The 24605-nt window shown below is 54.1% G+C and overlaps 1 protein-coding gene across 12 annotated transcripts in view; it reads left to right on the top strand.

The window, feature by feature from the left end:
* The window catches only part of IGDCC3 (immunoglobulin superfamily DCC subclass member 3), a 42571-nt gene extending 18182 nt beyond the window's left edge, over positions 1-24389 (top strand). For 3 of the 12 annotated variants that reach the window (XM_032342883.1, XM_032342887.1, XM_032342888.1), the window contains exons 3-14: positions 16101-16245; positions 16562-16692; positions 17102-17239; positions 18518-18676; positions 19859-20024; positions 20307-20554; positions 20736-20900; positions 21164-21355; positions 21511-21615; positions 22122-22260; positions 22875-23147; positions 23693-24389. In XM_032342883.1, coding sequence (XP_032198774.1) covers positions 16101-16245; positions 16562-16692; positions 17102-17239; positions 18518-18676; positions 19859-20024; positions 20307-20554; positions 20736-20900; positions 21164-21355; positions 21511-21615; positions 22122-22260; positions 22875-23147; positions 23693-23915 — 2084 coding nt within the window. In that variant the 3' untranslated portion in view covers positions 23916-24389. Of the gene's footprint in view, positions 1-1450; positions 2207-2377; positions 2470-13467; positions 13746-14139; positions 15134-16100; positions 16246-16561; positions 16693-17101; positions 17240-18517; positions 18677-19858; positions 20025-20306; positions 20555-20735; positions 20901-21163; positions 21356-21510; positions 21616-22121; positions 22261-22399; positions 22620-22871; positions 23654-23692 lie in introns of those variants that run through there. The other 9 variants (XR_004285710.1, XM_032342892.1, XM_032342891.1 and 6 more) reach the window with 9 other exon arrangements.
* Positions 24390-24605: the final 216 nt, after the last annotated feature.

Below are 24605 nucleotides of genomic sequence, written 5' to 3'. Positions count from 1 at the left end.
GAAGAGAAATAGGCTTCTTTTTAAAGCACTTTTTTAGTTAAAAGTATTGAGTCTCTAATTTGGGCCTGGAGGCTCCTCTTGGTTTTTGAACAGTGGATCATTTTACAAAGTATAATTTATCTGGGGATTAGACATTTAGGCATTCTGACTGAAATCTGGGCAAACCATAAAGGCACACATAGAGTTATAATTGTATTTGTGTTTCTATTTGAATGGTCATTTTAGTCTTTTAAAGTAAAGCTGGTAGCCTGTATGTCATCAAAATGATCTTTGATCTACCTAACTAATTACCTTTTTCCCCCCCCAAGTTTTTAATTCCAGTTAGTTAACTGCTACTAACTGTCTTGTTTCCTTGGATAAATCCTTTTTTTTCTCTAACTCAGGGGACTTTAAGCATCATTCCTTAGAGTCCCTGAATCTGTGGAAGGGGCACAGGGGCTGGAGATGGGGAAAGAGGGAGGCCAGATTGGGGGGGCTTCAGGCCTCCCACATTTACTCCATCCACAGCAGCCCTGCATTATCCTTTGGTTTTGTTTTTGTTGTTCTCAAAACCAATTAACTAGGCAGATCAACTAGCTAGGCGGATTGGCCTAAGCGGGGGAGTAGTTCACCAGCAGCAGGTGGGTGCTGTGATGCCCAGCAAGCTTAGGGTTGTAGACCCTTTGGAGGGGGTAGAAAGACTCTAAGATACAGAACTAGGAGAATTATAAAGAAAAACATTATTACCACATCTGAGGGTAAGACCAGGGTTAGATTAAACCTTGGTTCAGGATTGAGTCAGAAAAACAGTGAGCTATACCTACAATCTCCTCTCTTTTAAAAACATGCTTTTCCTGTATCACTGTTAACAGCTAGTGCTTGTTACCATTAATTATGATTGGTTGGTTGGTTGGTTGGTTGGTTGGAGCAAGGCAGAATTTTGGCTCAACAAGTGTTTTCCATTCTTTAATTTTATTCTCAAATTAAATTCTCAAATTTTATTCTCAAATGGATGAACGGGTAGGTAAATGGTTGGTCCTGTTTAAGAGTCTGGCTATGCATTGCCTTTAACGAGTTTATAATCCAGTTGTGGCCACTCAAACGTTAGAAAGGATTGCAGCCTCAGAAAGCCACGATGAGCATCTAGTCATCGGTGCTAACTGAGGGCTACTGGTTCAGTCCAACAACCTCCTGTTGATCAGAGCAACAGACCAGACCCTTTTATCATTTGATAAGGGCATTGGAACAGGTGTATAACATTCTTCCTTTAGGCAGAAAGAGTCTAAGAGCCCATCAGAAGGGGTTAGGAAGTGCATGCTTCCAGGAAAAGGATATGTGGACTTGAGGGATATTAAAGCAGCTCAGTTCTCAAATCAACAGCTCTCAAAGAGCTACTGTCCTGTGCCTACCTGCCTCTGAGCTAAGGGCTCAGGGATAGAAAGATAAGACCCTTCCTGATGTTGAGAGCTGAAATCTCCTGCCCCTTCCCTTCTAAAAACAAAAACCAAACAACAACAAACCAAAAACAAGCAAGCAAACAAAAAACCCCACCTTATTTGGTGGTGATGGTAAAGAGAAGGTATCCCGTTGTAGCCCACAAAATCTATTGAATGCATAAAGAATGTGTTTATCAGTTTATCTGGCTGCACCTTGACTGCCTTTGGTTCTGCTTTCTAAGCTGAGCTCTCTTACACCCTTTCCTCCTTAAAAAGTGGGGGGAGATAGCCTGGAGCAAGTAGGATTCCTGATGCTGAGTGGGGTTTCCACCGGCCTGTGGTTGGAGCTGCAGTCTTACCCATCAGCCCGCCGCTCTCCCCGGATCAGAACAGTGGCCTCTGTGCTTGGGGCACCCCATCCTGACCCTCTGTAATTCAGACCTCCCTTTTCCAACCATTTCCAGCTTCCTCCCGGAGGAGGCCAGTGCCTCCGTCAGTCCAGGCTCGCCGCAGCTCTTCTTCCTTCCCCTTCTTTCCCGGGTCTTCCTCTCCAGCCTTCCGTACTCTTCTCTCCCAACCATGCCCCGAACTTCCCCCAGCCCTGTGGGTTGGTGGCACGCAGCTGGGCACCGACGCCCGGAAGCTGCGGCCTCCTCGCCGGTTGTCTCACGTGTTCCCAACCACGTTTAACCAGGCCGCTGAGCGCCGCGCCGAGCCTGGTTTTCGGAGGCAGAGGAGAGCGCTGGGCGAGCCCAGTAGGCGCCCAAAGAACCGGCGGGTGGAGAAGGCAGGTGAGGAGCGGGTGGTGGGGCCGGAGGGAGCCGGCGGCGGTTGCTCCCGCGCGGCTTCCTCAGTTTCCCCTTGGCCGCGGGGGCCGGGCCCAGCTGGGGAATTTGCGCCGCCGCGGGGGGAGGGGGCGGCGGGAAATGGTGCCTCGCTCGCCCCAGCGACATCAAACCCTCGTTTGGCGTGCGAGGACAATGGCTGTCTTATTTTCTCCATTCGCCGCGCACAATGCCGGATTCTCTCATTCACCCGCGGCGGTGCGAGCGAGGTAATTAGCCAGCGCCATTCAGCGCGGACACTACCGCTATGCGGGGGGGCGAGGGCGCCCGCCCCGCGGGGATTAGCGGCGGGTCGGGGTGTGCAGCTGCGGCCACTTCAAAGGGGCCCGGCGGCCCGGCCGGCTGTGGGAACCGGCGCTGCCTCCCTCGGGAGCCGCCCGCCCGCCCGGCCCCGGGCCGCTGCGCTCGGGACCCCGCGCTCCTCGCGGCCCGGCCCGCGCCCGCCGCCGCCTGCCCGGGCTGCTCGCGCCCCGAGCTCGGCGGCCACTGTCGCTCCCCATCACACTGCCACTTTCATCACCACCTCGAGGGCTTCTTTCTTTCGAGTCCCGGGAGTCAGAGGGCACGGGGGTGGGCGCGTGGGGGGGAGGTCGGGGGAGGAGCGAGGGGGATGGGAGCTTGACACAAAGCGCTGACCTCCGAGGAGAGGAGCAGATGGTCCCACTTACTCCTGCCGCCGAGAGAGCGGCTCTCAGGGCCCCAGGCTTGGGGCGCTGACCCCGCCCGCCGTCCCGGGGACTGAGCCTGGGGCCCCGCAGGGGCCGGGCTCCCGCACGCCAGTCTACCCGCCCGCCGCCCGCTCTGCGCTTCGTGGCATCGCAGTCACACCGCGGGGATCAGCCAGTCTCCAGCAAAGCTGCGGGGGGGTGGGGGGTGGTGGCTGAGAATCTGCCCTCCTGGGATGCTGGAACCTTAGAGGAGATCAGATTCTCAAGAACCTGCCAGACCAGGGGTTCCCAATCCGGGCTGTGCATTTGAGACACCCTGTGAGCTTTAAGAAAGAGACAGATTTCTGAGCGCCAGCGCCTGACCAAAGGCATTGGAGTCCAGAAATCTGCGTCGTTAGCGAGCCTCCTGGTGTGAGAACGGTGGCCCAGCCTAACTGCTTCATTTTCATTGCAGAAGCTGGGACTCCCGTAGATGGGTAACCTGCCCCAGAACAGACGCTGGATTGTGGTGGGGTGGGGACTTGTGTGGAAGAGAGGATGATTGGGGAGGGACCCCCCAAGCCATATGATTCTTAAAGTCAGCATTCAGGAAATAATTTGTGAGCACTTATTACTTACCTAGTGTTTGTTCTAGGTACTCAAGGTGGAAAGGTACCGTACTGTTCTCTGCCAGTAAAGAACTTGTGGCTAGAAGGTAGATTGATGTGTGAACAATGGACTGTAATACAGGTGAGGACAAGGAGAGAGGCACAATTAATTCTGCCTCCTTTGGGAGATGTGGAGGTTGGGGCTGCAGCTAGAGAAAGGAGCAAAGTGTCCCAGGCACAGGGGACAGCAGAAGTAAAGAAATAGAAGTGTGAGCATTATAATATGTCTAGGGAAGGCAAGCTTGTCTCACACGGTCAGAGTACAAACCACATGAAGGCAGAATTAGCCTGCTTTCAAGGCCAGAAAGATGAAACATGATCTAATTATAAAGACATCAAATGGCATCCCAAGGAAAGTGCTTTGATTCAAGGCAATGGAGAACCACCAAAGGTGTTTATGGGTCATATTGGATAGTTAGGAAGATAATTATGGCTTTGGGACTCAGGAAGAAGAGGGAGAGCGGGCTGCAAGTGGGAAGGCTTGAGAGGGGAAGCTATTACAGAAACACCTGAGAGTAATAAGCCAAGGCAGTGGGATGCAAGAGAGACAATGCACCAGGATTTGGTGACCAGTTAGTTGGGGGAGACAGGGAGAAGAATGGGGCAGTGGCCCACTGGTTTGTTTATACCTTGGCAGCTGGTGCATGATGATTAGTAAGAGAGGGAAAGGAAGAGGTTAGGGGTGTGGGTACATGTGGTGACTCCTTTGAATTTTATGGGAAAGCTTTTGAAACCCTTTGTGGAAGATGGTTCCTAGGGCTTTGGAAGACCTCTGACAACTAGAGGGCAAATAAGTCTATTTCCCAGAGTTGACAGCCCCATACCAACCAAGAAACTCTGTAATCCTCTTATGGAATATAATCCTCCCTCTTCCCCCAAACAGATAAGGCTTATTCTGGAATATTGTTGGGGTAGGGGACCTGCAGGCCTTAATCTATTGTGGTTTGGTGTTGAGCCAACAGATTCTGTAGAGCTGTGAAACAAAAAAGCAACATCGAATCAAGGTGTGAGAATAGGAAAGCATCCTTTCATGGATGCAGAGGGGACAACTTTACCCAGTGTTATCCTAGAATCTTAATATTAGTATGGGCCTTAGAGATGATCTTGTCTGTCCTGCCCCACTGCCATTTTACAGATGAGAAAACTAAGGTCAGTTTTGGAAGGCCACGTAGGAAGTCTGTGACAGAGGCAGGCGTGATTGGGGTCATGGTCACCCATCCATTACCCGACCCCTGCAGCATTCATCCCTACAGATCCTAATATATGACTCTGGAAATCTGGGGGAAGTGTCTGTTTTTGTGGAGTTGTCCTCGTGGTCATGTGAAAGCAATTTACTTAATAGCTCCAGCCTGGGCTGCCTAACCAGACGCCCTTCCGGGAGGTGAGAGAGATCCGGTGTCTTGACCAGAACGACGGGAAGTTAAGGATGTTGTGGGCTTGGGCGGGTTTACATAAGGAAGATTGGTGACCCTGACACGGGCAGAGACGTGCAGTCTGAGGAGAGGGGCTCTGCTGGGCCTGGACATTCTCAAGTCTAAAGCAGAGAGGGATTCCCCACTTGGCTCCCAGCCCCTGACGCTGTACTGCTGGCTGGTGCGCTCAGAAGCAGACAGGCCTCAAAGGCGGACACTGGATGAGCCTTTACAACTCGTTCCACTCAACTCCCTCATATTAGAGAAAGAAACCGGCCCAGAGAGGGGCTTTGGTTTTCTCAAAATCATACATCCAGTTGTGAACAGGGCTGAGTTCGTCTCCCCACTACTCCTCCTCCGAGCACGCCCTCCTCCCTGCCAGTCATCCCACAGAAGCTGTGGTATTTCACAGTGCTTTACCCTCCTGCCCCAAACTAGGAAAATAGATTACTCCTCTGGTTTATGAGGCCCAGGAGGACAGGAGTAGCCCTCCAGGCCCCACCGCTCCAGGACCTGCCACTGGGTGACCCGGATTGCTGATTCGGAAATGCTCGGGGAAGAGCTATCCTGGGTCCAGCATCTGGGTTTGTTCATATACTTGTGTTCATAGGGCTAAGGAAACGTGTGGGCTCAGGGAGCATTAATGGGGTGGTAACACCATCTTATAGTGGTGCTTATCTGCATTAGCTACGCTTGGGGAAACTTGTCCTGCGGGAAGCCCGCTGTGCCAGGGGGCGTCTCTGACTTTGAGTCGGTGCCCTTAAGGGCCTAGGATGTTGTATTTTCCTCTAAGTGCATATGCAGGTATCCTCAGCCCTGTCTGAGCAGTGTTGGAATACAGGTGCCCGCCTCATCCCACCCCATCCCACCCCAGGCGTGATGCAGGGAAAGAGCCCTTGGTGTGGAGCTAGATGGCTCCAAGTTCAAATGCTTGCTGTAACATCAGTCACTGGGTGTATCACACAAGCTCCCTGCTTATGTGATACAGACAGGGTAGCAGGCCCCACCTGTCGGGTTATGCCGATGTCACATGTAACCTCTGACACCCAGTGGCTTCTGCAGAGCAGTTATTACCGTGATCGTGGGATCCTGGCCCTGGGCTCTCACCCTTCTGATATTTCTTAGGAGTGTTGGCAGGGACCCCTAAGGACAGGGCCTGTGGGATGGGAGGAAAGTGGCACTAGGACATGGTCTCCTACACATTAGCAGCCAATACATATCTGTCGAATGAATGCTTCCAGTTGACTCTGTGGGTCTGCCGTGAAACACAGCAGATGACTCTATTTCCCACACCCCAAACCAGGACACATCCTCACTGTCTGACGTATGGGATGAAACCAGGGCAAAATATTTGAAGTGCTTTCAAAATCCTAGCAGTTGGACGGGTAGGGTGGTCGCGGGGGTCGGTGATACTTGTCTCCCTTCCCCTTCCCTGAATGTGTAAGGCAGGTGCATGGCTTGTCCCTCAGCACATGCATCCCCACTGGAGGCTGGAGGGTGCAGAGAAGAGGAGCTCGGGCCTTGATCTGGAGGAAGAACAGGAGCCCCCGAATTATGGGCAGAATCATTACAAGTAGGGCTTTGAGAGGTTTTATTCCCCTGGGGTTGTAAACGCCCAGTGCAGAGGTGCAGAGAAACCCCAGATGGCCCCCACCCCACCCCCTGCATCTGTGCCTCGGGCCTTACAGTCCACTGGAATCAAAGATCAGGCCATAAAGTTTCGATGCTCTACAGCAGCGGACCAACAGCTGGAGGCAGGGACTTTCCCAAGCCGAGGCTGGCCTCCCACTGCTCCCCACCTCTCCCCATCCAGGCCCCCATTTGTCAGAGGTGGCTGCCAGAAGGGGGGGGGAGTGATGTGGATTTATGGCTGCTGACTTGAAAGACAAAGTTGCCTTTTGTGTTAGAATTGGGGCTGGGGGGGCGTGGTGAGCTGGTGTTGGAGTGGGAGGCGCTGGGGTTCAGGGCTGAGGCAGGGGGTAACGGGCTTAAGGAGGGGAGGAGGCAGACAAAGGGATCCAGAGGCTTCTCAGAGCAAGGTCACCAGGCAAAGGCCCAGAGGAATCAATCACCCCCAGTGAAGCCGAGCATGGCCTCTGCATTGCAGTCCTCTGGGGCTGTTCGTAAGCAGATGTGGTCCACCCAACCCCAGAAGCACCCGCAGCCCCAAAACATACTCTTGGGATTCAGGACCTGAAGTCGCTCTCGGACTTTCTTTTGGAGGCTTGGAGAAGTGAATGTAAGTCTTCTGAAGTCCTGCTTTCCCCCACCCCAAATGGCAATGGCCAGTCAATGTGGGGGTTCTTCCCTAACAGTGAAAGGGGCAGCGTGGGGACGGAGATAGTAGGGAGATGGGGACAGAGTGCAGGGGAATGTGAGCCTGGGCCAGATAACCCCAAGGACAAGACCAGGATCCCACTGGGGGTTGTGGCAAATCCCCAGGACTCAAGGTTCTCTGCCACCACCTCCCTCCTTCCCGTGCAATCTAGAGATAGGACATTTACAAGTGCTTTGGAGAGTGTAAGGAACATTGGAGGTGGGACTTGGCTGGCCTCCTTGTCCTCCAGGGGTCACTCTGCCTGGTGGGTCTGGGCGGAGGCCAGAGTAGCCCTCGGGTGCCTGAGTTCAGCAGGTGCTTTAACTATGCCTCAGAGAGCCACATCCATGCCCCAGAATGAGCCTGGCCAATAAAGGCACGAGTTTATGGGCTTCATAAACATTTTACTAGAAAAATCAAGGCCTCAATTACCCAATGGCCTCTTCCAGCTGACAGCTCGCCTACTGGGGCCTCTGTGAAGCCCCAGGCTGCGGTGAGATAGAAGAAGCTGAGCTTGGTTTACACCTGACTGCCCCCTCCCCTGGCACGGACACCCCCCTCACCATTCAGGCCTTGCAAATTCTGTCTTGATTGACTTCTCTAGAGGACTTGAGGTCCTACCACTAACTCTCTGGGCCTTAGCCTCTCTGAGGGAAGATGGCCACCCCCTTGGAGAAGGTAGCTTCTCTTCCCTCTCCCCGTAAGCCCACCGTCTTTTTCCATAACTTCTCAGCTCCCTTTCACTCAAGATTCTACTGATTTCTCTCAGCAGCCACTAGCAAGGGTTTACTCTGTGCTAAGCACTTTACGATCTATCTCATTGGCTTAGCAACATGAGCTGTTTTCCTTCCTATTTTATAAGTGGAAAAAGAGAGGTTCTGAGAGATCGTCACTTGCCCAAGGGCACACAGCTAAGAGTGGCAGTGTTGAGTTCTGAACGTAGTTCTGTTTGACTCCAGAGCCCATACCATTTACGGTCCCACCACCTCAAAAAGCTCTTAGCAACTATTTCCCCACTAGGAGCTAAAAATCTTGCTGCGTGAGGCCTTCTCTGTCACACAGTGTGCTAGCCCTAGGGTATGATCAACTATGGGCCTTGCCATCTGGGTCCATGTGGCCAAGGGCAGAGGGAGGCGGGAGTGGGGGCAATGCTAGGCTAGTGCTGGAGGTGGTGAGGAAGGGGCTTCTCAGCAGGGGCAACAAGAGAGAAGGCAGGTAGGGGGTCTGAGGCCTTGTCTTGGTTTTAGGCCAGCACTGTCCAGTGGAATTTTCTGTGATGATGCAAATATTCTATTGGTGAAGGCCCATAATGTACCACCTGTGGCTCTTTAGTGCTTGAAGGATAGCTGGTAGGTCAGAGGAACTGAATTTTTCAGTTTGATACAGTTTTTACTTAAATGGCCACATGGGACTAGTGGCTACCATACTGGACAGCACAGGGATACTCACTGCGGCTCATGGAGGAAATTTGGTCAAGGTCCTATGGTGATAAAAGGCTCAGACCAGCCCCACTGGGTTCTGGCCATTTCTAGATGCCCTACTCTTGCCCACCTAGAGCTTGGCTAGAGGAGGGTCTCTGGGCTCAAGACATCTGAACGTCATTTCACATCACAAGTGGCTTGAAGGAGTGAAGGGTGTTTTACCTCTGAAGATGTTTCTCAGGGAACAACCCAGACCTCAATTATCTGAAGGGCTGTTGTGTGAAGAACAAAATTGTTTGTCTTCTAGAGCAACACTGTCCAGTGGAAATAGGATATGAACCACATAGCTAATTTTAAATTTTCTAAGAGCCAGTCACATTTATCAAAAAAAAAAAAAAAGAAACAGGCAAAGTTAATTTTAATAATCAGTTTTATTTTACTTAATATATCTAAACTACTATTCCAACATATAATCATTATTTTTATTTATTTATTTATTATGTATTTATATATATTTTTAAGTAATCTTTATGCCCAACATGGGCCTTGAACTCACAACCTCAGGATGAAGAGTCACATGTTATATCAAGTGAGCCAGCCAGGTGCCCCAATATAATCATTTTTAAATTATTAATAAGGTTTTTTGCATTTTTGTGAACCAGGTCTTTAAAATATTATTTGAGGGGCGCCTGGGTGGCTCAGTGGGTTAAAGTGTCTGCTTCGGCTCAGGTCATGATCCCAGTGTCTTGGGATCGAGCCCTGCATTGGGCTCTCTGCTCCACGGGGAGCCTGCTTCCTCCTCTCTCTCTGCCTGCCTCTCTGCCTACTTGTGATCTCTGTCAAATAAATAAATATTAAAGAAAATATATTATTTGAACTTGTAATCAGTATTTCTTTTTTTTTTTAAGATTTTGTTTATGGGACACCTGGGTGGTTCAGTCAGGCTAAGCATCTGCCTTCGGCTCAGTTCGTGATGCCAGGTCCTGGAATGGAGCCCTGAGTCTTAGGCTCCCTGCTCAGCAGGGATCCTGCTTCTCCCTCTGCATGGCGCTCACCCTGCTTATGCGCTCTCTCTCTCTCTGACAAATAAGTAAAATCTTTACAAATAAAGATTTCATGTATTTGACAGAGAAAGAACACGCAAGCACAAGCAGGGGGAGCAGCAGGCAGAGGGAGAAGCAGGATCCCTGCTGAGCAGGAAGCCCCAGACTGACACTCTGAGGGTCGATCCCAGGACCCTGGGATCATGACCTGAGCCGAAGGCAGATGCTTAATGACTGAGCCACCAAGGAGCCCCAGTATTTTAAATTATTAATTAATACTATCAATTACAATTATTTTTCCAATTTTCAAGTTGTGGTAAAATACACATAAAATTTACTGGTTTTTAAATTTTTTTTTTTAAATTTTAGAGAGTGCATTTTTTGAGCAGGTGGGTGGAGGCAGGGAGGGGCAGAGGGAGGAGGAGTCTCAAGCACGCTTCATGCCCAGTGCATAGCCCAATTCAGGGTTCAGTCTCATCATCCTGAGATCACAGTCTGAGCCAAAATCAGGAGTCGGACACCTAACTGACTGAGCCACCCTGGCACCCCTAAAATTTACTGTCGTAACCATTTTTTTAAGGGTGCAGTTCAGTGGCATTAAGTACCTTCATGTTATTATGAGAACCATCGCTACCATCCATCTCCAGAATTCACCTTCCGAAAGTAAAACTCCATTTCCATGAAACAACTGCTCCCATTTCCCCCTTCCCCCAGGCCTTGGCAGCCACCACTTGGCTTTGTGTGTCTAGGAGGGTGCTACTCTAAATGCCTCATCTAAGTGGAATCATGCAGTGTCTTTTGTGTCTGGGTTATTTCACTTAGCATAATGTCCTCCAAGTTCATCCACGTCGTAGCATGTGTCAGAATGTCTTCTTCCTTTTTAGGCAGAATAATACTCCTTTGTATGTACATACCACATGGTGTTGATTCTCTCGTCCATCGATGGACACGTGGGTTGCCCCCACCTTTTCAGCTGTTACGAATAAAACTTCTGTGTTTTACAACTGTCTCTTTGAGACCCTGTGTTTAATTCTTTATTTATATCCTTATCTATACAGGGAGGTGCGATTGCTGGATCCCATGATAACTATTTATTTTTTGAAGACCCGCCATACACTGTTTCCCATTATGGCTGTGCCATTTTGCTTCCCCACCAGTAGTGCACACAAGGGTTCCGATTTCTCCATATCCTTGCCAACACTTGTTATCTTCAGGGGTTTTGTTCTTTTTTTGTTTCTGTTTTTGCTTTGACAGTAGCTATCCTAATGGGTGTGAGGTAGTATCTCATTACGGTTTCGATTGGCCTTTCCTTCATGCTTAGTGTCTTTTTATTTTATACTAAATCTTTGAAATCCAATGCGTGTTTTTCACTTACAGCCCATCTCAGTGTGGACTGGCCACATTTCAAGCACTTAATAGCTGGCTGCTATATTGGAAAATGTGACTCTAGAGGGGACATTGAGGGCTGGTGGGTAGAAGCAGAGGGGACTCAGACATGTCTGTGGTGTAAGGAAAAACAGGACGATCACCTGAGCTGTCTGAGGAAGGGCCAGGCATCCAGGTGTCCCTGATCCTCTGTGGGAACAGATAAGAGGAAGGGATGGCTTTGGTGGCCTCTGGAGGCGCCTGTAGATTGTGGTTGTTCCTCTTGAATAGCTGGCCGGGCGGGAGTTGGTGTCTCAGGCCCCCAGTGCCACTGGCTTCTGCAAAGGGTGTGTTTTGCACTCTCTATCCTAACATGCCCGCTGATCCTTTTGTCATCATACATCGGATAGGAGTGTGGCTGTAGTCCAAGAGTGGGAGGCCCGGCTTGGGGGTTGCTGCCAACTTCCTTCCCAGCACTCTGCCTCGACCCTTCCCTGCCCCCCAGCGTCCCCCTGGAGCCTGTCTAATCAGATCCAGACCTGACCTCACCAGAGGTCCTGGACCAGGAGGCAAGTCCTCCCTCCCCTCCCTGAGCTGGTCTAGATCTGGCTCTCAGGAGACCCCCTCCCCTTGGGTGATTTATAGGGGGTGTCCAGGAGCTGTTTCCTGCCTGTTCTGCTCCCTTCCAGCCCCGTGGACTGTTGGGCTCTCTCTGCCCACCTTGCCCCACCGCCTGGCTGTACCCATGGTTGGGGCAGGGTGGGACTGGGAGAGTCCTTCCCACACTGTGGGGGGACAGAGGTATTTTCTCCACGGTGGCCCCCAAGCAGGCCTTTGTCCTCCCTGTCACTCTAGCCCTCACACCGGAAGGGCTCCAGCCAATGCCCATGACCCCTCCCATTACCTGGCCTGAAATGAGGGACCCAAAATAGTCCCTGCCTAACCAAAAGCATCAACAGCCACATGTCACAGCAGCACCCTCACGCACACCAGGCATGGACACAACGCTACAACAGCGGCCTGTGCATCCCCTTACCAGTCACACTGTGGTCTCCAGGATGAGTGGTTCAGGATTCAGCATGCTCAGAGGTCCTGTCCTCAGGCCCTTGTGCCCATGGTTGCCCGGAAATCCTCTCCCCAGAGAGACCTGGCGAAGGACATCTTCCCTCTGACTCTGTGGCCTGCTAGCAGCAGCCAGGGCAAAAACAAACTTGTTGGGTTTTTTGGTTATGTTAGTCACCATACAGTATGTCGTTAGTTTTTGATGTAGTGTTCCATGATTCTTTGTTTGTGTGTAACACCCAGTGCTCCATGCAGTCCGTGCCTCCTTAATACCCATCACCGGGCTCACCCAGCCCCCACCCCCCTCCCTTCTAAAACCCTCCGTTTGTTTCCTGGAGTCCATAGTCTCTCATAGTTCGTCTCCCACTCCAATTTCTCCTCCTTTATTTTCCCTGTCTCCTACTATCCTCCATGCTATTCCTTATGTTCCACAAAGAAGTGAGATCATATGATAATTGACTTTCTCTGCTTGACTTATTTCACTTAGCGTAATCTCCTGTCCTATTCATGTTGATGTAAAAGTTGGGTATTCATCCTTTCTGATGGCTGAGTAATATTCCGTTGTGCTTATGAACTTCATCTATTCAGCTATTATGGCCATTGCTGCTATGAACTTTGGGGTACATGTGGACCTTCTTTTCACTACATCTGTATCTTTGGGGTAAATACGCAGGAGTGCAATCGCAGGGTCATAGGGAAGCTCTATTTTTTTTGGGGGGGGGCTCTATTTTTAATTTCTTAAGGAATCTCCACACTTTTCCAAAGTGGCCGCACCAACTTGCATTCCCACTGACAGTGTAAGAAGAGGGTTCCCCTTTCTCCACAACCTCTCCATCACTTGTTTCTTGCCTTATTGAGTTTTGCCATTCTAACTGGTGGAAGGTGGTAACAATGTGGTTTTGATTTGAATTTCTCTGATGGCTAAACAGACAGACTTGTGAACCAAACTGGCCCCACCCTGAGAGATGGGAGGAGGCCCAAGTGGCCCCTAGAATCTTTCTCCCACTTGCTAAAGAAAAAAAAAAAATGCCTGTGAACGAGGGGTGAATGCAGGATTGTGGATGTGGACAAGAGCCTGTTTCTGGAGGCAGTGGGAGTCCTGGTTGGAAGGGCCCTTCGTTTACAGATGAGTGGACCGCTGCCACCCCTGTCTCAGGGCAACCGCCCTTGGACATCTAAGGAATAGACAGGGCTGCCTGGAGGGCTGGGCAGGGGTGTGAGGAAGGGGAAGCAAGAAGGAGCCTCAAATCAAGAAGAGCACTCCCTCCTACTGCAGCCACCTCTCCCGGGCCACATCTGTGTAGCCAGGGGTGGGACGGAGAGACCGTCTTGCTGAGGCTCCTTCTCTTCCCTCCCCCTGCAACATGGTGCCAACCCCCACCCCAAGAGAAGAGGCTGGTCTGAACTGCAGTCCACCCTGGGGTTGCCTGCCCTTGGAGAGTGACAAAGTGACAAAGTTGCTGGAGGATTAAGGGACCCCTGCAGAGGGCCTGCGCTCAGTGACCCCTCCAGAAAATGAAGGGGTTGGCTTTCAGATTCGTGCTTCTCAGGTACTTTTAAAGGCAAAGCTGCCCTTTGAGGACATGTTGGTGGGGAGGGAGAGCCGCAGTTAGTAGTGTTGATAGGGAGGGACCGCACAGGGGCGGCTCTGGTGGGAGGGAAATGGGGAGAGCCCTGGGCAGAGGGGGCTCAGCTGCATCTAAGGGACCCCAGGGGACCGTTAGGAATCCTGTTGTCCACTGTGCGAAGGGTCCTGGGCTGGCTTCTTACCTGTGACCACTTCCTGCTTGAGCGCTTTCCTCCGCCACATACTCAGCCCGTGCTGTTGTCCTTGTTTGGTTTTGGGGGGAGGAGGAAGGGGTGAGACGGTGGAGGCCAGATTTTTCTCCATCCCCAGCGCCCTGTGAAGCAGCAGCTCTAGCCCTAGTCCTCTCCTCCCTGGCTTCTCACTCCAGGCGCCCCCAGGGAGCCCAGGCTGGGGCTAGCAACACAAAAGGAGCCGGTTCCTTAATAAGCCGGCATCTGTAGTCAGCAGAGCCATCAGGCCCCGCCCCAGATCCCTGGGGGACTTGGAGCTCCTCTCCAGCTGGAGCGAGGAGGGGGCACGCTGCTCCCTGGCTCCTGAATGGGCAGAGCCCTGGGCGTACAGGCAGCCAAGTCAGGAGCCTGGGTGCCCTCTCCACGCTCGAGGCCCATGTCCAGCCCTGCCCTCCTGGAGGCTGAGGCCTAGAGGTGGTAGAGGGTACCCAGCAGGGCCTCAGCCCCCCTGTCGCAAGCCCCAGGACTGACCAAACACAGTCTTTGGCCCGAGACAGGGCAAGCTGACCTCACAGTGCTCTCTAGGGACCCTCTCACCAAGTCTGATGGGGACACCAGCAGGGTACTTGCCCCCACCTCCTGCTCCGACAGGGCCCCCTCCCCCAAGCACACTTTAGGGACATGGGAGCTGAGATCTACAAAACCCCCACGCATATCCTGGACACGCTGACCAGATATGTGGGCAGCCATGTCCTCCCAGAAAACACAGCCCTGCACACGTGTACAAGGAGCTGCTCACACCCATCAGCTGCACTCCCAGGAGGCCACGACTGAGGAGGAGGAGGAGGCCAGGCGGGGGTTTATGCATGTTTATATTTAATGAACCGCATGCAAATGAGTTGGAGAATGCGCCTCAGAAGAGTCAGTCCCCAGAGACTCTGAGAAGAAGGGCACAAAGGCTCAGCCTTTGGGGGCTGCCCTGGAGTCCAGAACAAGCCAGGGGGTTGAGGGGACCTGAGATGGGGTGTGCCCACCCTCACCAGGGAGCCAGGGGTAGGAACCAGGATGGGCTCCAGTGCCCTCAGTGCTGCTGCTGTCAGGGGAGGGCTCCTTCTGGGAGGGGACAACTGTCCCAGTTGATGGAGTGCCGGAGGGGAGGGGCTGCCTGTCTGGACAGATGGTGAGCTGCCTTCCCGCACTTGAAGCAAAGTGGATTTTAATGAAATTGCAGCCCCAGTGCTGAAGCTGGGAACCCGCGTGGGAGGGGCACCTTCCCTGGGCTGCCGGATGGGGGGTGGGTGGGGGATGGGTGGGAATGAGGGTGGGTAGGGACACTTAACTAGCCTAAAAGTGGGGTGTGGGGGGGGGGTGCACCATAGCCTCTCTGGCCCAGCCTCTTCAGACCAGAGTTCAAGCAGTTCAGATCCCCAAAAGGTGGGGAGGGGAGTCCCTGAATATTTATGACACATTGAAATGCAGATTGTAGGTCTGACAGTATTCTGAGAGGCTGTCACCTTGGATGGATATACCACCCTCTCACCCTCTTGGGGTGCATCCTGACGCTGTGGATCCAGAGCTGGGGATGGGGCTGCTGAGGAAAGGCAAAAAAAAGGGGGGGGCTGCTGGGTGCTGGTAAGCAGGGTCTGATGACTGGTGTCCCCGCTGGGCACCGTGGGACTAACCACTTCCCCTCTCTGGACCTCCATTTCCTATTCTGTAAACCAGGCAGCATAATACCCAGGCCTTTGATGCCTTAGGGGGAGTTCATAAAGATACATCTGAAAGCAGCTGAAACAGTGGGAGTAGGACTTGGGAACAGGGACTTTGTGGATCACCAGCCCAAGATCTCCTTGTTAGAGGCTTGTTGTCTGACACTTTGTCCAGACCTTTCTCAGCATGTCCCAGCCATATACCAGGGGAGATGCCTCTTCTGATGGGAGGCAGGGTCAGTGATCGTGTGTCCTCCCTGCCCCAAGCCTTTGCCCCGTGTCTGCCAGCTCCAGGAAAACTCCCAGCCCCCCTCCCCGGGGTGCGGGGGCGGTGAGGTCCAAGGCTCCAGAACATGGGACTGTGACCCCCCCCACCCCTCTGCCCCTGGCCCCTCAGCAGTGTGCCTCTTCCATACACACGTCCTTCCTTTTCACCAGCCATGTCGGACTTCCACGTGCATCCCCAGGCCACCGTGGGAGAGGAGGGTGGTGTGGCCCGCTTCCAGTGCCAAATCCATGGGCTTCCCAAACCCCTGATCACGTGGGAGAAGAACAGAGTCCCCATTGACACGGACAACGAGAGGTAAGGTATTCGTGGGAGAACTGGAGGGAAGACGGAGAGGCGGGCAGCCTCCAGGGTGGTGCTTCTGCAGCCATGTTGAGATCAAGTGTCTGGGTGGCCAGCACGGCCCAGATTCAAGGCTGGTCGATTGATCCATGAGGACTATGCGTGGTTGTTGTCAAGGCTGGCGCGAGAGTCCCACTGTGTGTCTGTGAGGATGACGGTGACTTTGAGACAGCGCCTGGGGACCGAGCAGTGTCTGTGATGTCAGTGTCCCTGTGACTGATGGTACCCATGGTTGTGCTGGTGGTCAGCTGTGCCTCCCTCCTCAAAACAGGTACACATTGCTGCCCAAGGGGGTCCTGCAGATCACAGGACTTCGGGCTGAGGACAGCGGTGTCTTCCACTGTGTGGCCTCGAATATTGCCAGTGTCCGGGTCAGCCACGGGGCCAGGCTCACCGTGTCAGGTGAGGGTCTTTTGCTCTGACTAGTTCTGCCCCTCACCAGCCCCCTGACTTCTCACTCTCAGGTCAATCCCTGTTCAGCTGAGCCCTGGAGACCTTCTCCACTCACAGCCCGATGCTCCCTGGGGTGTGGGTTCAGGAGGAATGCAGCCCGCTCTCTGGCTCAGCTCTCCCTGGGGAAGCCCTTCCTTTGCTCACCCCAGGGCTCTCCCATTGCTAGAGGGCCCTGCAGGGACTGGAGCAGTGGGATGGAGGTGTGCAAGGCCCCAGGACCCCTAGCATCCCTCTCTGGCCCATAGGACCTGGTGTCTGGGCTGGATCTTGTTCCCCACTCCACGTGTTCTGGGTTGTGGGCAGGATAAGGTGGGAAGGGTCATAGCTGAAGTTAAAAAACATGGCCTCTTCCTGCCAGGCTCGGGCTCTGGGGCCTACAAGGAGCCAGTGATTCTCGTGGGGCCTGAGAACCTCACCCTGACAGTGCACCAGACCGCTGTGCTTGAGTGTGTCGCCACGGGCAACCCGCGCCCCATTGTGTCCTGGAGCCGCCTGGGTGAGCCTTGTCCTACAGCCCCTGCCTCTCCCACCCCTGTCCCACCCCCTAGGAGGCCAGTCTCATCACCCAGCTGTGGGGGGGACTTTGAATCCTGTTTGTTCTCCATGGGGGTCTGTGCTCTCTGGGGCTTTATGGAGGGGTAAGCTTCCCTCTGCTTGGCAGGACTGGGGAGGTGGGCTTGCCCACAACATTCTCCCTCCCCCTGCGTGGATGGCTTAGCTCCCTGGGTTACCTCATCCAGTTGGGCCAGTCCTGCCTTGCTGGCATCGGGCTCTCCAGAAACCCTCGGCAGCTCTCCTTCCCCCAGGTTCCTTTCCCTCCTGCGTGGTCCTGCCCGCATTCCCGTGGCTGTACTCCCCAGCAGTGCTACTCCAGACCCCTCAAAATCTCAGCCAGTTGTCACACCCTGTCTCCGGGCCCCCCAGTCTCTAGCCTGGCCCCCTAAATCCCCAGCCTAAATCCCTAGGCAGCTGAAGGAGAGAAATGAAAGGGTGCAGATGGGCCCACATTGTCTGAGCGGAAAGGTCACTAGGGGAAGGAGAGTCTGGAGGGGATGGGGTGGGGTCGCATTCACAAGGAGACTGTGCCACATTGTAGCAGCTGAGTGATCGGGGAAGGAGGGGGCAGCAGGCAGGATAATGGAGTAGATTTCACCACTTCAGCGCCTGAATGGGGAGCTGTCTCCTTGCATTCTGACTGTGCTAATCTGATCCTTGGGTGGGGGGAGGGCCCAGTCCCTGGGAGAGGCTGGAAAGAGTGGCCTCACCATTAGGAGGAGCCCATAGGCACTGCAAGGACCATCTGGTCCAACATTTCCCAAAGCATACAGGGAGGAAAGAATGGCTTGGTGGTCTAACGTCTAACGACTTTGGGAAACAGATTTAACCAGGTCCCTTTGCTGTGGGACTTCTCAGAGCCTTTATATTAAAGGGCAGTGTGACAGTCCACAAGTGGAATGAAAAATTTGAGCACGGAACTATTTTCAAGAGAGACAAACCAGGCTGGGAAACGCCCATCTAATCCAAACCACTTAATTCCCTGAGGGGAAGGAACTTGAAGGTTGCCAGCGAATCGGTGAAAATGCCAGAATTAGAGCCCAGGTCTCTGCTGCTAGGCAAGTTTTCAGGGCTGCTCCAGCTTCTTCCACAATGCCTTGATGCTTGGGAGGAAGGGTGCCAAGTGAAAGATCAAGGCTCCCTGGAACACGGGTGGAATGCCAAACAATCTGGACCATTCCTCACTTGTCCTCTTCCACATTCTTCCTCCAACCCCCAGATGGCCGCCCCATTGGGGTGGAGGGCATCCAGGTGCTGGGCACTGGAAATCTTATCATCTCCGACGTGACGGTCCAGCACTCCGGCGTCTATGTCTGCGCGGCCAACAGGCCGGGCACCCGGGTGAGGAGAACAGCGCAGGGCCGGCTGGTGGTACAAGGTACGGAGCTCCCCGGCCCCACAGCCCTCTCCTCCTGCCCCATTCCTTCCTGGCTTCATCACCAAGCCTGGCCCAAGCTCGGGGCCCTGGACACCTCCCAACCCTGGCCTCTGCCCCTCCCCAGGCCTCCAGGCCAAAAGGCAGCTCCCTCCTCTCGTCCAGGAAAGCGTGTGCTGAGAAGGGGAATGCAGGTCTTGTCTAGGTCATCGGCCCCTGCTTGCCTCTCTGGGTGCCCATGCCATCCCCCGCCCCCCGCCCCCCGCCAGTCATTCCCATTTTATAATCTCCTGCTTCCTACACCCCTGTATTCTTCACACGTGTCCCTGTTTTCCTTCACAAACATGTGGCACCTGCACGCTCACACCTGCCTGCACACTCTCAGGTGTTTGTCATTCTCACACTCACACCCTAGCTCCTGCCCCGCACACGGCTGGTCTCCAATGCAAAGGGAGGGGGCAAAGGGGGAGGGGCGGGTGTCAGCCTCTGAAGCTGATCACGTTCTCCTGTCCATCCTCCTGCGCTGGGGCTCAACTGTCCCCATGGACTGGGCTGGGATCCCAAATTCGGGGGCTTTCTGGGGTGGTTGCCGCCCAGAGAGCTGGGGAAGGGGTGGGAGATAGGGGAATTAGGAACTTAAATGCCTGTTTGTTTAGCATTCCATGTGCCGTTAATCTGTCCAAATGAAAGTGATGGAGCATTTCATTTCTCGGGTGTTAATGGAAGCTGGAGGCCTGGGATTGGAGGAGGGGGGGATATTGCATGTAGGGGCGAGGGGAGCTGGTGCTGAGGCTCATCCATCTCCCCGTCATTACAGCCTTCGAGGTGCAGCCAAACCTATTAGCACATTTATTTATTTAACAATTTCCTGAACAGGGAGCTCAGCTTGATTGCTTTCGGATATAAATGTCAGTCTTTTAAATAGTCATTAAAATGGAGTCTTCTCCTGGGTCTGCCTCTCTGGGGCCAGTTGAGGTGGGGCTTGTCTTGTCATCTCCTGCAGCCTGGGCAGGGGGTGGAGGGCGGGCCCCACCTGGAGGGTTCTCAAAGGATCTGACTGGACACTTGTGCAACACGAGCCCACCCTGTCCCTCTACCCTCCCCATCCCCTCACTCACGGCTGTCTTGTCCCCGTCCAACCTACCCCTCATGGCTGCTCCTACTTCTCTCTGCCCCCCACCCCAGCCCCAGCCGAGTTTGTCCAGCACCCCCAGTCCATCTCCAGGCCAGCTGGGACCACAGCCATGTTCACCTGCCAAGCCCAGGGTGAGCCGCCCCCTCATGTCACATGGTTGAAGAACGGACAGGTGCTGGGGCCGGGAGGCCACGTCAGGCTCAAGAACAACAACAGGCATGTGTGTGTGTGGGGTGAGAACAGGGAAAGATGGAGGGAAAGATGCGGGGAAGGGGGCCTGGATGAATGACCTGAGCAGGCTCTGCCCTCCTGTGGGGAAAGAGAGCTAAATTGGATCCGGAGGCTTGGGTTTGAGTTCGAGGTCTGCCCCTGACTTAGAGGGACCTCAGACAAGTTCTTTGCCTTCTGGAGGGGCTCAGTTTCTCCATCTCTCAAATGGGGTGTTCTGGCCAGACTTCAGGGATACTCTGGGATCTAAGGTTCTCCCTCCCCCTGCAGCACTCTGACAATTTCTGGAATTGGCCCTGAGGACGAGGCCATCTACCAGTGTGTGGCCGAGAACAGTGCCGGCTCCTCCCAGGCCAGTGCCAGGCTGACCGTGCTGTGGGCTGAGGGGCTGCCTGGGCCCCCCCTCAATGTACAGGCGGTCTCCGTGTCATCCACTGAGGTCCGCGTGTCCTGGAATGAACCCCTGGTCAACACCAAGGAGATTATTGGCTATGTCCTGCACATCAGGAAGGCTGCTGGTGAGTGGGAACTCTGTAGCCTCTTCTTTTTAGTCCCTGTTGATCATCCCTTTCAGTCCTGAGTGTCCTGACCCAACCCCTTCCCTCCCTTGTCCTCCCTGCACCTTGGATGCCCTCATCTCACAAGTGCTGGTAGGACTCCCTCACGTGGCGTACTCTGCCCTCCCCTTCACCTCCCCAGACCCTCCGGAGCTGGAGTACCAGGAGGCAGTCAGCAAGAGCACCTTCCAGCACCTGGTGAGCGACCTCGAGCCCTCCACTGCCTACAGCTTCTACATCAAGGCCTACACGCCGAGGGGGGCCAGCTCCGCCTCTGCCCCTGTGCTGACCAGCACCCTGGGCGAAGGTGAGGCCTGGGTGCCGCACATACTACCAGTCCAGGAATCAGCAACAGTGCATGCAAGCTTGCTCACCCCGCTCCACCAGCAGAAGCCTGGCCCCGAGGCGGAGTGGGGTCTGGGGCTACCTGAGGAAGGGGCGTCCTTTTCCATTTCACGTAAAGGTGTCCTTGAGCAAGCAGAGGTCCTGGGTCAGAGAGGAACTGCTAGGCTCGTGGGGTCAGGGTCCCAGGGGGCCACCCCCTCACATCTCAGCCTCCTCTGCCCTCAGCCCCCGCCCCTCCCCCGCTGTCGGTGCGGGTCGTGGGCAGCTCATCCCTGCAGCTGCTGTGGGAGCCCTGGCCCCGGCTGGCCCAGCATGAGGGAGGCTTCAAGCTGTTCTACCGCCCAGCGAGCAGAGCCTCCTTCACCGGCCCCATCCTGCTGCCTGCAACCACCTCCTCCTACAACCTCAGCCAGCTTGGTGAGCCGGACACAGACCGCGCTGGGGGAGCGGGCAGGAGTGCAGTGCCTGGTGCCCGGAGGTGGGGCGCGGGGGTCACCTCTGGTGCCCTGCTGCACCAGAGCTGCCACTGGAGCCTGGGGAGGTCACTCAGCACAGCACTGCCTTTCCTTCAGACCCCACCACAGTGTATGAGGTGAAGTTGCTTGCCTACAACCAGCACGGGGAGGGCAATGCCACAGTCCGCTTCGTGTCCTTGAGGGGAGCCTCTGAGAGGACAGGTAGGTTGGGGAGGGGTTGCGGGGCTCAAAAGTGGTGCTCAGGAATGGAGGCCAGGCGCTGGGAAGGGGCGGGGGCAGGAAGGGGACAGGGATACTGGGAAGGTGGGAGAGTGTAACCGCACATGGAGCCCTTGAGAACAAGGGCCTAGAGCTGAGTTTGAGATTCGACGGTATGACATTCTAGCTGTGTGACCGTGGGCAAATTATTTAACCTCTCTGAGCTCCAATTTTGTCCTCTATAAAACAGGGACTTTATAAAGCCATGGTAAGGATCAAATGGTCCTTTCATCAATGGTATAAAAGTGTTATTCCCAGTATTGGGCACAAAGTTAGTACTCAGTAACTCATAAAGAGACCCCAAAAAAGGTTGGGCTGGGGTCCCAAGGGCAAAGGGGATGTAGACATGGAGGCAGGTACAGCTGAGGAAGGAGGAGCGCCCAGACGCTGGGTGTCCACAGGGGCTTCGGGCCAGAGAGCCACAGCTCCCTCCCTTCCCCTGCCCGTAGCCCTGAGCCCACCGTGCGACTGCCGGAAGGAGGAGCCCAGTAACCAGACGTCCACCACAGGCATTGTCATCGGCATCCACATCGGGGTCACCTGCATCATCTTCTGTGTCCTCTTCCTCCTGTTCGGCCAAAGGGGCAGGTGGGTCCCAGGCAGGAGGGTGGGGGTAGCCCAGAGAAGGCCTTGGCGCAGGGGAAAGCAGAGTTGGAGCTCACTGTGTCCAGCCTTCTGTTTTTGCTCCCCCCCAAAGCCTCCTCCTAATTCTTGGCTCACCCCTTAGGGTCCTCTTGTGTAAGGATGTAGAAAACCAGCTCTCCCCTCCTCAGGGCCCCCGGAGCCCAAGGGATCCTGGCATCCTGGCACTGAATGGGGCGGGCCAGGGAGAGCAGGGCCAGCTGGGCCGAGATAAGAAGCGTGTGGACTTGAAAGAACTGGAACAGCTGTTCCCCCCAGCTGGGGCAGCGGGGCGGCCAGACTCCAGACCTGGCCCCAGACCCATGGTGAGTGAGCCCATCCCAGGTTCAGACTACCTCCCAGTCCTGCCCTCCCTTCACCTTGCTCATAAGCCAGGGTCATTGGCCTTCGCTAAGCTCCAGGTACAGAGCTTGGGCCGGTGCTGCTCTCTGAGTGCCTGAACCAGGCAGGGTGGCCCAGAGTCTCGAGTGGGATTGGAGGCAGGGCCTGACCCTCTGGCTGGGGGCTTTGGGCTCTGACCCTCATGCTGATGCTGGTCAGACTGGCTCTTTCTCCAGCAGGATCCCGGGGACCCTGCCCTGTGTGAGGAGACCCAGTTCTCTGTGCTGCCACTTGAGGGATTCAGCCTTCTGGAGGAGATGGTGTCAGAAGCCAAGGACCCCAGCGCAGGCCCTGCAGCCTCCCTGCCACCCCAGGATGTATGCCATGGCCGCCTCGGTGAAGGACAGGCTACCCGGCCTCCCATGGCACCAGCTGCCCAGCCAGCTCGCTCGGGACAGTAGCCAGTGTCTGGCAGGCTCTGGAGGGGGCAACCCCCCATTCTCAGGTCAAAGGCAAGATTTCTCCTGTCATGTGGGACTCGGATGGGGCTTCCCAGCATTTCTGTCCTGACACCCTTAGGGGGTCAAGACCTAAAAGTAGCCTCAGCAGGGATCCCCCCCCCCAGGACCTGGAGGGGTTCCTGCAGGAACCTCTCCCTTGGACTAATGTCCCAGCTCACCTCTGCCTCATATCCACATGACATGGAACTGAACTAATGTTTTCCTTTAAAAAAAAAAAAAAGAAAGAAAGAAAGAAAGATGAATTAGACTCCAAAAACACGCCCTTGCCGTGGCTGGGCCCCTGGCACTGTCACCCTCCACCGACCTTGTTTTCTCAGGATGGATTTTTGCTATTTGGCTCTCAGTACCTACCTCAGCCGGAATGAATGTTCTTGAGGGAGCTGGGCTGTGGCCTCAGCACCCTCACCCCACAAAGCCCCAAATGCATTCCTACCTCAAGCCCCTATAGGGGCACCCCCTCTCCTTCCCCAGATTATTATCCAGAATTGAAAAAAAAAGAAAAGAAAAGAAAAAAAAAAGCACTTCCCCATTTCCAGGTGTGAAAGAAAACATCTACCTCAAGGCTCGCCAGCTCTCCGGGCCTGTGTTGTATCACTGGACCCTCCTCCTGGCTCCTCTTCCTGCCCGATACCTTCTACCCCTTCCCGAGAGAGGAGGCCAGAGGCTAAGTCACCAACAGTGGGCCTCTCAGGACCTACAGAAATAAAGATGGAATTAGTCAAAGAAAATGTGGAAAAAAAAAAAAAAAGCCAAAAATGAGAGGAAATGTGTTCCTTGACGTCTGTCGCTCCACACATCATCCAGCAGGCTGCTGCCACCGCTCCGCCCTGTCTCCTCGCCCACTCCGGTTTCGACCCTCTCGGCCAACTGATCCTTGACTGGGATCCCCACAGCCGGCTCCCTGCCTGGGCCTTCCGAGGGTGGGGTGTTGCCCTGAAGCCTGCCTCCTATCCCGTCCGGCCCCAGAGCCCTTGGAGCAGGCTGTCCTCTGGAATGTTCTGTGTGTGTGACCGCTGTGTGTGGGTGTTGGGTCGGGAGGCTCCCTGGCAGACGTGGCCTGGCCCCCTAACCCATGGGACACAGCCGGCCTGACCCAACCCCTGGACAGTGGAACAACCACTGTCAGCAGATGTGGCTGGAAGATATTTTTATACAAGGTGTGTTTAAAGATTTATGTTCTTGTGACTTCTTGTTTCTCTTTTCTGTTGTGGTGTTTTTTGAAATACTTAAAGTAGGAAGGGAAAAAAAAGGAAACAAAGACCTATTTTTGGTTAACTCATTTTTTTAAATAGAAGGAAAACTTTTTTTTAAAGGAGAAAAAAATAATAAGTGTATTCCTTAAGTCTGAGATTAGACCATAAAGTCCCTGATCCCTAACCCTCTAGGGAACCCTCCTCCCCCAAGTTTAGTTAATTAGATGAAGAAGATAGAATTTGTGGTGTTTTCCTA

Source organism: Mustela erminea, chromosome 5 (assembly GCF_009829155.1).
Source record: "Mustela erminea isolate mMusErm1 chromosome 5, mMusErm1.Pri, whole genome shotgun sequence".
NCBI classification, from domain to species: domain Eukaryota; kingdom Metazoa; phylum Chordata; class Mammalia; order Carnivora; family Mustelidae; genus Mustela; species Mustela erminea.
Note: the sequence above shows the minus strand (reverse complement) of the source record. Positions and strands in the feature narration are given on the sequence as shown.